Source organism: Gymnodraco acuticeps, unplaced genomic scaffold, assembly GCF_902827175.1.
Source record: "Gymnodraco acuticeps unplaced genomic scaffold, fGymAcu1.1, whole genome shotgun sequence".
Lineage (NCBI taxonomy): Eukaryota > Metazoa > Chordata > Actinopteri > Perciformes > Bathydraconidae > Gymnodraco > Gymnodraco acuticeps.
Window position 1 is genome coordinate 163,133 of NW_022991956.1, and position 11,675 is coordinate 174,807.

Consider the following 11,675-nt stretch of genomic DNA (forward strand, 5'->3'; position numbering starts at 1 on the left):
ATTGTGTTCGCTGTAATTTAGGGCTGTGTCAGATAGTTAACAGATGTGTATCTTCAAGGTCAACTTTGATATTTTCACAGTTTTATCTTCAATATTTTTTATGATTATATATATATAATATTTTTTTTTTTAAAGTAATTTTTGTTATTACTGTCAAAATGCTGGCCCAACATGGGATAAATAATGAATATATCTAAAACCAGGCATTATACATGCATTTTCATATATTGCACTTAATTGACTTAAAGGTCCCATGACATGGCCATTTCTACTGATCATAATTCCATTGTTGAGGTCTACTAATAGATTTACGATGCTCCAAACTCACATTGGTTTCTCATACAGCATCTCTGTATAGTATGTGTATTCACTCTCAGTCCTACACAGCTTGTTGGAGCTCACCAGAGGCACGAAGCTATACCAGTATCCAACAAAGCAGTAACCTGCTGGCCAGCTTTATAACGTTGAACCCGTTCCTCTTTATCGCCAATGGGCCCCAGCTCTGCCCGGGCCGGGTGCAGACGAGCCAGCAGCAGGTGACCGGCTTCCTGCAGGAGGAGCTGCAGCAGGACGTCCCCACCGGCTGGAGGAAATTAGCAATATAGCTTTATCAAACACCTCTGACATTTAAATTAGATTTCATTTAAAAATTGATCCTAAGCATTAATTCAAATAAAACATACTAATTCCTCTGGGACACGTGTCATGTTACTGTAACTAATAACTCGTTGCTGTAACCTCCAAACTCCGCACAACATAAACCAGAAGTCTACTTACTTAACTCAGTTTATTTACAGAGCATTTGAAGAGCCATGTATGCAAAATGTTCTGCATTTACTAACACTATGTATGATTTCGATGCTTTTCTAAAATCCAGTGACTGTTTCTTGGATTAGTGGGAGAAACAATAAATCAAGCAGGTTTTTTTACGCCGCCCTCCTCTCAGAGTAAATGTAGTTGGTTATTAATTCTGACGGGACAAAAACCGATCTAAGCAACACCAAGTCGTCGATAATCCAAAAAGAGCGAGAAAAGAGGGCTTAAAAAAAAAGAACCCAACCTCTTTGGCCCGATAGAGAGTCTGTAATAGCCTTTGATCTTGAATTATTTTTATTTTGCCACCACAATGACCCAATCAATTCAATGCACTTGCAAAATCATCACAGATCAGAATCATGGGAAGAGCAGAAGCAGGGGAGACAAACTCAGAAGAAATCACGGTGATTGACAACTTTTTACCCGACGACAAAGCCTTCAAAAAAAAAAAAAAAACCCGTTCCTCAGCCCTCTATAAAACACTGACAAGAACTTTACCACCAACCGTCCGGATGTTGGGTTATGGTACTTGCCTTTTTAATGAAGGAACATTGAAAATAAAATGGAGAAGAGGCAACATAGATAGCATGGACACAGTTAAAAAAGAAAAAAAAGACATTTACAACACATCCTCGTAGTCTGCTGCTAACATGCTAACATAGGGACCCTTTAACAAACTATTTTCTACTTGTCTGAATGTGTTGGGAATGGCTTTCTTTAAGCATGTGGAAATAATCTGCTCACCCTCCCCAAACGTCACAAGACTCCTTGATCTAATTTTGAACATGATCAGATTTTTTGATAATCATAAAAATTCCTCGTTATAATTGGCCATCTAATCACTTCCATCAACCGATGTTAATAATGAAAAGATATACAAAATGACATCTGCTGGGGTTACTCTGACACCGAGCATGGACGACATGTTTTTAAATGTTAGCCGTTAAGTACAGAGGATCCTCTACCTGTACATTTGGCAGGTATACAGCAACCGTCTGCTAATTTAAATTTCAAATGCTGGAGTGAACCTCCTTGGGTTGTCTGTGGATAGCCGATTGGCACTGCATGTGAAGGAGGCGGTACTTCCTGGGTGGAAACCTTGAAATGTATTTGTCCAATTTTAGAAATAAGATACTGTGCGATACAAATATTCAGTTCTACCTCTGTGCTCGGTCGAAAGTGAGTAGATGCTAAGCTACAGAAGCTACATATCTAGTGTTGTGACGTGTTGGTGTGCACAGGAGTGGAAATCAAACTAACCTTCTCATTGGCTATTTTCCCAAAAAGAGTAAAGACAAAAATTCATCATTCGTGTTCAGCTTTCCCGTCTGCTAGTGAAGAGACATCGCACACTAAGCGTAGAAACAACACAACATGTCATCTCTCACAAAAGACATACAGATGTGTGGACAAATAATGCATGTGTTAAAAGAAGAACAGCTTTAATGCATGTATAGTTTGCAAACGTACCAGTATGTGCCTTGTCCAGGACAGCAAATCGCAAGTTATTTTTAAGACTGTAGTGGGGAGGGCGTCGTTCTCTGTCCATGCATTTAAATAGCAACACAGGGGGGGGGAAGGCTAACACACACTTAACGAGCCTTAGAGAGGAAATAAGTCACCCAGAGGTCTGCAGCAGTAAATCTCGTCGTTTCGTTCAAATACATTTGGACTTAATATCTTTTTTTTCCTGCTGTTTAAATTTGAATGTTGTTGACAGAATAGGAGTACATTTTGTGGATCACATTCAGACGCCTCGTCTCTCTTCTTCTATACTTCAGTGTTGCCTGCGTAGAGCCTGGTCCATGATCGGGCTGTGGGGGAGAGACGAGAGAGAAGATATGAGAGGAGGGTGTGAGGAGGACGTGGTGGATAAGAGCAGTGTGGCAGAGTGTTTACAGATAACAACTCCTGTTGTGTTCGTTTCTCCCCTCCTTTGGGGCTCCCGGTCAAATGTCTCTTTTAACTGCTCTTACATTAAAAGGTCCCCTATTATACTGTTCTTCATCAATATATTACAGAGAGCCGGTCTCTGATTGGCTGAAACCCCAAACAGATCATTGCAGCATTACCCATAATCCCCTCTGTTTCAGCCCTGTTTCCAAAGTGCTGATTCTCTGTCTGTTACTTTAGATGAAAGTAAGGAGCCCCTCCCCACGCCCTCTGAGAGAGATTTGGTTACAAAGAACTCAATGGTGCTCTAGGAGGAGATTCAGGTGATATAGGGGGGTTGGGGGGGGGGGGGGGGGGGGGGGTTACCTTGGTTCCTGATTGGCTAATGGTTACACAAGACAAAACATCATTATGACATCATAAAGTGGCCCAAAATCTGATCAGCTCATTTTCAGACAGGTTTTTATAGAAATGGATCAAAAAGAGAGAGAATCTTTGTTCCTGAAACTTTCAGAGTCTCTTTCCACAGAGAGGACACATGTTGATGTAGAAGAGACATGAAGAAGAGGGGACACATGTTGATGTAGAAGAGACATGAAGAAGAGGGGACACATGTTGATGTAGAAGAGACATGAAGAAGAGGGGACACATGTTGATGTAGAAGAGACATGGAGAACAGGGGACACATGTTGATGTAGAAGAGACATGAAGAAGAGGGGACACATGTTGATGTAGAAGAGACATGAAGAAGAGGGGACACATGTTGATGTAGAAGAGACATGGAGAACAGGGGACACATGTTGATGTAGAGGAGACATGAAGAAGAGGGGACACATGTTGATGTAGAAGAGACATGAAGAAGAGGGGACACATGTTGATGAAGAAGAGGGGACACATGTTGATGTAGAAGAGACAAGAAGAAGAGGGGACACATGTTGATGAAGAAGAGGGGACACATGTTGATGTAGAAGAGACATGAAGAAGAGGGAACACATGTTGATGTAGAAGAGGGGACACATGTTGATGTAGAAGAGACATGAAGAAGAGGGGACACATGTTGATGTAGAAGAGACATGAAAGAAGAGGGGGACACATGTTGATGTAGAAGAGACATGAAGAAGAGGGGACACATGTTGATGTAGAAGAGACATGAAGAAGAGGGGACACATGTTGATGAAGAAGAGGGGACACATGTTGATGTAGAAGAGACATGAAGAAGAGGGGACACATGTTGATGTAGAAGAGACATGAAGAAGAGGGGACACATGTTGATGTAGAAGAGACATGAAGAAGAGGGGACACATGTTGATGTAGAAGAGACATGAAGAAGAGGGGACACATGTTGATGTAGAAGAGACATGAAGAAGAGGGGACACATGTTGATGTAGAAGAGACATGAAGAAGAGGGGACACATGTTGATGTAGAAGAGACAGGAAGAAGAGGGGACACATGTTGATGTAGAAGAGACATGAAGAAGAGGGGACACATGTTGATGTAGAAGAGACATGAAGAAGAGGGGACACATGTTGATGTAGAAGAGACATGAAGAAGAGGGGACACATGTTGATGTAGAAGAGACATGAAGAAGAGGGGACACATGTTGATGTAGAAGAGACATGAAGAAGAGGGGACACATGTTGATGTAGAAGAGACATGAAGAAGAGGATTTTGCATACTAGGTGACCTTTAACAGAAAACCCTTAATCATCTCCACATTTGATTGAACATCCTATTAAGCTGTCAACAATGCAATACCACATTAACATGATGTGGATTTGAGTGTGTGTATGATATGATGGAAGAACATCAGACATTTTGACCAGTTACACATCGACTAAACCACTGAAAATGCAATCAAAGTGGTGATCAGAAGTTGTATATGTTCAAATGAGTACTGTGGAGGATACCATAAGACCTTGAGGCAATCAAATGTAAAACACAATATTTATGAAAGTAGTAAATCGGTCCGTTTTGACCCGAACACGACAGGAAGGTTAATAGAAATCCAAAACAATTAGATAACCAGCTAACGTAAAATTAATCAACCATTTTCATGATCATTGTATCAATGAGAACATTTATGTGAACGAGTTTAGTTGGTTAACTAACCATTACTCAACTAATTGGTTTGTCGAACGCCAGAAATATAATTGCCAACTATGTTGAAGATTTATAATGTAAGTAAGTAAGTAAGTGCAACAAATCTCAGAAAGCGCTTGTTAATACAACAGCACAATTATATGAGATAATAGAAAAACTCAAGATTGTCTCTGACAGACAGATGTAGTTGAATGTCAGCCAAATGTAAACCTTAAAGGTGGGGTAGGTCATTTTAGAGAAACCAGCTCGAGTGCGCTAGAATTAGAAAATACACAGCTGGAAGAAATCTGCCACTTCCTCACAGAGCCCCTCCTCCAACACACACGAACGCGCTCATGACCAATGAGGGCACGAGGTAAGTTTGTGCCCAGATGGAAGGCTGACAGGCAGGTAGGCCATCCAGTTACTTTAGCCGGGCAGATGATTGGTCGAGCTTTTTACAGCGCCACGGCTTCCACAGATGACTTTTGTTCTGGATTTTTTGTCAAAGCATTTCATATATTCATTGCTATCGGGATGTTAAGAGCATTCCATGGAATATAACAAAAAGCGTTTCTGAAGTGAATTACCTACCCCACCTTTAATGGAATCCACCAGACAGGTGTTTCGACTGAAGCTGTACAGTACTTATTAAAAGCATGTTAGCGTTAGGGGTGGGTAATATGGGATATTCATCTATACACATGACTCCCTTCTCATTGTTTTGGGAATGAAAGGGAATATATCTAAATAAACAGGGATAAAGGAAGTAAGATAAGGGCCTATGAGTGTTTAGGGATGACTATAATGTGGATCATTTAGTAAATAAAATGTGATTCGTTCTCACATTTCGGTGCAGAATCATGCTATACTACATAAACCATCCGAACATGGATATAGAAAGAGTTTGAAATACAGAAGCTCGACACATTGGTAAGCCCAACGATGCCCTAATTTGGGCTAAAAGGAGAACATGTTTACCACAGTAATGACACAGCGTAGTCCATGTTCTAGCAGCACGAGACACCGCTGATATTTAAACTGAATTCACTTTACTGCCTGGCCATTTGACACCATTGTTTGTAGTACGTTTAACATCCCTTACGCGACACCTGTTATGCCCCTTTCACACCAACGCGTTTTCAGCTCCGGCTCGGAGCTGGAGCCTGAAAAGTACAATTTTTTCCTGTTCACACCGCTGCCTCTTAGCTCCGGAATCCGGTTCACTTCCAGCTCCAAAAAATTGTCGGTCTAGAGGCAAGAGCTTCGGAGCTAAGAGGCGGCGTCGCTTACGTCTCTCTTACGTCGAGGCGGGGGAAGTAGATGCTGAAGACCACAAAGAAGTCTTGCATTTCGCATTTGATGTTTGTAAAGTTCCAAGTAAAGTCGTCCCTTGGAAAGTCGTCCGATGCCTTTCATGTCGTTTCGTAAGAGAATAACCAAAGCGAACAGCGCCTCAATACAATCGGCTGTTGTTGTTGTCGATGTGAGGGATTTCCGCGCAGTTTGGATTTTATGAAGCAGGCACGTAAACGGTGACGTCATGACGCAGCAGCGGCAGCTCTGGGCGGTGTGAACAGAGCGGGAGCAGAAAAGGGAAACCGGAGCTGAACCAGAAAAGCGCTGGTGTGAAAGCCGCATTATAGTATTTTATTGCCCCTATGCAGAGCTTCTTTTACACGGCCGAACAACACGGAGATCACAGGACTCAGAACTGTGAGCTACTAAAAGAACCGTCGTCATTGGACTTTGTTTCTCTGGACTTAGGGAAGTTATCTCAGCCAAACAACTTGAAGATGTAATAACTGCATCAATTTGAACCGGTGTTCCTTACGGCCACGTTTTTCTGTTGACATTAACATTATTTTGTCATTTCAGCGGATCCTGGGTGCTTTAATGGACATAAACAAGACGTCAATCCTCACCTGTCTCAATGGCATTGCTTTCGTTTTTCTTCCACTGCTCTGCAACATCGTTTGCCAGGGGGTCATCTGGATTGGGAGCACTTAATAACGCCTGGATAGATAGCAACACTGTGCGGATCTGCAGGGCTGGAGACCACTTATCTGCAAGAGAAGTTCAGAAAGAGACGCACAAAGAGAAGACGCTTAAAATCGAAAAGGAAACGTCAGGGTGATAAAGCATTGGCGCAAGTGGCAAAGAGAATTAGAGAGGAGACGCAATAAAGGAAAGCCAGACGGGCTCTTGTAAAAGTAGTCAAATCAAATATAAAGATGGGCTAGGGACAAACATTAAAAGCAGATCAGTTTGTCAGCGAATCAGAAACTGTTCCATTATATTCTTTAATAACTTAAGGGCCAGTTTAGCGACGCTGTTCTGCTCTAGTCAAGTAAACCTGACCGTGACGTTGTTTACCTCAAAACTTGATTTAGCGGTTGAAATCACTTCTGTTTCCTCAGGCTTTATTCGTCAAGGATACATTGTGAAGAACAGCTGCTCCTTAGCCATCCCATATCATGAGGGAAATTACATTTCTGGTCTTTATTCTGATTGTGGCGATAAAAACGGTATCTTCGATTATACGTCAGGTTTGATGTCAATGTAACAGGACTGCAAATAGGTTACACATTTGATATTACAATGAATCAAATGTGTTACATTGAAATACCACAAATGACATTGAGACTCTTTGCAGCTCCATAATCAACTGACCGCTAAAAGTAACTGTTCTCCAAGAAGGAAGTAGGTTTTGGACTTCTTTTGCTGTGTGTTCAGACTCTCAAGAAGGTGCCAATTATAATATGGGTTGTTGGAATAATAGGTCAGCAGGTTGATCATGCGTCAGGTGTCGTAAAAGCCATAACCAATATAGATTTTCTACATCAGATATCCCTAATGGTGTCCTACACGTTGACTGTCTATGGTTAAGCTTATAAGTGCAAATGTTACGGTTTATTAAAAACAAAAATTCAATTTTACAATCCTTCTGTGCATAAGGTTTTCACATTAAAGCAAAGGAAAGATAGCACATTAGTTTCCCTATGATAAGGTTTCTTACCTTTCAAAATGTCTAAACATATTCTTCCCAGTTTGTCAACATTGGGGTGGTAGATTTTGGTCATGAATCGCACTTTGGGAGCTGCCATGGGATACTCTTCTGGAAGAAATAGTTCAAGTTTAAATGTGCCTCCTTCAAAAGGAGAGTCTTGAGGCCCAGCGATGATCACATGGAAGTAGCGTGCGTTCCCTTCATCTGGCGTGGCCGTGATCCCGGGAACCGGCTCTGCCATCAACCGCTGCGTCTCCTGAGCAGAACGGAAATAACACAATACGTTTGTTGACATGAGTATAAAAACATTGCTGTGGGTGTGGATTGTCCAGTTGATAATGAGTGGCGGGACACACTTTCACCCTGCTTAGTCACACACACTTGTACAAGCCTTGCCCACATTCAGACAAAGCCACATTCCACAAACTGTTGTTGAACACGGAAACTCAGAAGGTGTTTGACTGCTGGTTTGACAGTACGATGACAAAACCCATTAATTAGGGATTCTAGTAACATGGTTTTAATTGTAGATTAATCTGCTTTTTTCTTGCTTTACAAAATGCCAGAAAACATTTCAAAAATGTAATTCCTCAGAACTACAAGTAAGTAGTTTATACTGCTTGTTTTGTCTGCCTACTATCCAAAATATATGGTGTTACCACTACACAAAGCTTACTAACCCAGCAGGTATTTACAGTTGTACCATTGGATTTCTTTGTAGCACTTAATGGACAGCCAATTCATTATTTCAATAGGCTTTGTTTAATTTTCTAAATAATAGACGTGTTATTTCAGCCCCCAGTTATTTTAGGATGTAACAGATTTGTAACGTTTGTATGGTGGCGTAATTCTGAGTTCTACTGCAATACAGTAGGCCAACGACACTATGGGAACAAAAAAGGAAGTGAAGCATTTTTTTAAATTTCTGCATTTAAAAAAAAAAGCAGGTGCACCAAACTAATATCTGCAGTCAACAGGAAGTAGACTGGTTACATCTCGTCTCAAATAGCATACATGCCTTCGTTGGAATTTGAAAAACAATAAATAGATGCTGGAAGTCAGAGGTGGGAGAAGTACTCAGATCTTGTACTTGAGTAAAAGTACCAGCGTGTAGGAATACTCTGTTACAAGTAAAAAAGTATTAGCATCAAAATATACTTAAAGTAGTCGTTGTGCAGATTGGTCCATTCCAGAATAATATATGATATGTTTTATAATGATTGATCATGAAAGTGTTCTCAAAGCTGGTAAAGGTGCAGCTAGTTTGAATGACTTTGTATTCTGCAGGGTAGCTGGTGGATTTACTCCAGGTGGAACTAAAGTCTGATTTAACACTTGGTTATATTTCACATCATTCATCTGTAAAGTAACTAAAGGTATTAAAAATATAGTAAATGTGAACATCTCAATTGTAGTGGAGTAGAAGTACAAAGTAGGAAAAACATTGAAATACTCAAGTAAAGTACAAGTACTTAAGTACAGTACTTGAGTAAATGTACTTAGTTACTTTACACCACTGAGTACACTGGTAAATCGGGTCGTTAATAGCGTTCACTAGGATTCGAAAACAAACTCTCCATAATGGAAGCTTGTGTTGTGTTTTCACTTCGCTTAAGGTTGTTGTAAAGGCTGTGAATAACCTGCTAAAGGCGATAAATATGATGCTGGACGAAGTGGCTGGACGAAGTGGCGGAACAGGCTGCTTGAGGCCTGATGGATGAAACCGCAACGCAAAGGGCCCTTACATTTCTCCCTATTTTTTCATTTCATTTCATACAAAATAAACTAAATGAACATTGTTGCTTTGAGTCAAGCATTTTCATGTTCTGAAACCACAATGGCAACGTTTTCACATCCAGACATGTGTACCAATCACCCAAAAGCTACAACTGCTAGCATGGCTAACATTAGCGAATCCATTCATATGGCGACTAGGACAAAATATCATAATTTGTTGATTCATTCCATACATTAGCAACCCAGTGTTGTACAAACTACACGTATAGCACGACAATAAATGTAGTGGAGAACATAAAACACAGCTAGAGAAGAAGGGAGTGAACGGAAGTGGAAAAGCAAAACAGAAAAAATACCGAGTTAGCTTGATATGAGCTAACTATGCTAGTAATGCTAACGCCAGAATTACACGTTTTTTGGTAGTAAATGTACTTTCATACTCTCACAAAATACACTTATCAATACCCCACGACCGAGTGTGTTAGTGTATAAATACAATGTGTGGTGTAAAGTGTACCTTTATAATCCTACGAGGCAAACCGGCCATCTTGTGTTAGCTATTGTATTTTTAGCCGTGGACTCGACGCCTTCTCTTCAGGTCGGATTGACTTAACTGCGGGGCGGGAGGCGGGGCTAATCACTCAGACTTCCGGTGGCTTCAGATGACGTCACTAAATATGATGTTCAAGATTGTTTTGCACATTTTTTAGTGGTTTATTACAAAATGTTACATGCAGTATATGCTGTAAAAATAGACAATAGACAGATTTTAAACTGATATTGACTATTCTTGACATTTCTGTAATTTTCCCCATTTTATTTTTGGGGAAAATGTCACTTTCACCAGAAGACATGGAAATTACATTACATTTAAAGTAAACCCAATTTTGCACATTTTTACTTTTAATTTAATTGAATAACAACAATATGGAACCACTTTTAAAAAGAGTAAATATAATAAGCCATTCAAAACCAAATGTGTCTATAATAAATAGTATACTTTGTAATATTAACATAATAAAACTTGTCAAAGAGGAAAACAATTACAATAAATTGCCCCCCAAAAGTATACAATTGCAGCTTTCCGTTAAATAGCATTAATCTTTATTTATTTATATATTTGCATGCTGTGTGGAAAACCATTTATTCAAACATGCAAGTTTTTTTAACGAAAGCATGTTTTTCTCTCCTTCAAACAAAACATATTTGTTTGACTCAATAAATACATAAAAAATAAAGTATTTAGTTAAATGATATTATCTGCCTTCATATTATAGCAATCGTTTTTGTTATGCCCTTTGCTTATAAGATTATCTTTATTAGATTTGATCCATAACTTTACCTTCGGAGCATGAGGCCGTTAATTGCTTATAATCAGGAATAGACCATTCTGTTTTATTGGAGCTACACCATCATAGACAGTATTCAATATTAAGAACATTCAAAGAAATAAACTAAATAAATATATGAATGAAACACACAAATTGGAATCGGAGGATGAATTATGTCACACATGCACAGCAAACACATCTCTGCATTTAACCCAAACTGGTACTAGGGGCAGCTATTGGAGCAAATGGGGGGGACACATTAAACAACCATGTGAGAAATAATAGAATAAAATAATTCCAACTTAATAACATATTTGAGATATAGTTTATAATTCATAAGGACATTTTTGTTTTGAAAACAGCAAGCTATTAAGTACATGACCATATATGACAAAAAAAGAGATAGCATTAAAGTGCACCTATCATGCTATTTGAAGGCATATATTATAGTCTCAGATATATAAAAACATATCTATGATGTGTTTGCTCAAAATACAAACAGATCATGCATTTTAGACATCCCTCATATCCCTCTATTCCAGCCCTGTTAGAGAAACGCGGATTTTGGGTTCTTAGCTTGAAAGAAAGAAAAAGAGGAGGCGGAGCTAATGCCTGATCAGAATTCTACCGGAGATAAAGTTAAATTCTGCTGTGATAAAACGCCATCCTCTTCTAACCCACATCAAAGATTATTTCTAAAACAGTATGGAGCTCAAATGCTTTTTCTCTTGCGGGTTTATCACAAGGTGGGTTCCTTTTTTTATGTCCTGCTTTTTAAACACATGTAGCTACAGGTTAGCTCTGAGTG

General features: G+C 39.6%; 1 protein-coding gene across 1 annotated transcript; it reads right to left on the minus strand.

Annotated features, from left to right (window-relative positions):
* Nucleotides 1-1,092: 1,092 nt before the first annotated feature.
* On the minus strand, nucleotides 1,093-10,207 carry ube2nb (ubiquitin-conjugating enzyme E2Nb). The gene is made up of 4 exons (XM_034200658.1): nucleotides 10,054-10,207; nucleotides 7,809-8,055; nucleotides 6,715-6,855; nucleotides 1,093-2,630 (listed from the first exon to the last, which is right to left on the minus strand). The coding sequence occupies exons 1-4, from the start codon at nucleotides 10,081-10,083 to the stop codon at nucleotides 2,587-2,589; spliced, it is 462 nt and encodes a 153-aa protein (XP_034056549.1). The 5' UTR covers nucleotides 10,084-10,207; the 3' UTR covers nucleotides 1,093-2,586.
* Nucleotides 10,208-11,675: the final 1,468 nt, after the last annotated feature.

What these genes read in the sequence shown, in the direction of transcription:
- ube2nb (XM_034200658.1), bottom strand. Translation starts at nt 10,083, where the DNA reads ATGGCCGGTTTGCCTCGTAGGATTATAAAG. An exon ending in TGCCTCGTAGGATTATAAAG is followed by an intron (nt 8,056 to 10,053) that starts GTACACTTTACA and finishes CGTTCTGCTCAG; the next exon opens with GAGACGCAGCGGTTGATGGC. An exon ending in ATGTTTAGACATTTTGAAAG is followed by an intron (nt 6,856 to 7,808) that starts GTAAGAAACCTT and finishes CTTCTCTTGCAG; the next exon opens with ATAAGTGGTCTCCAGCCCTG.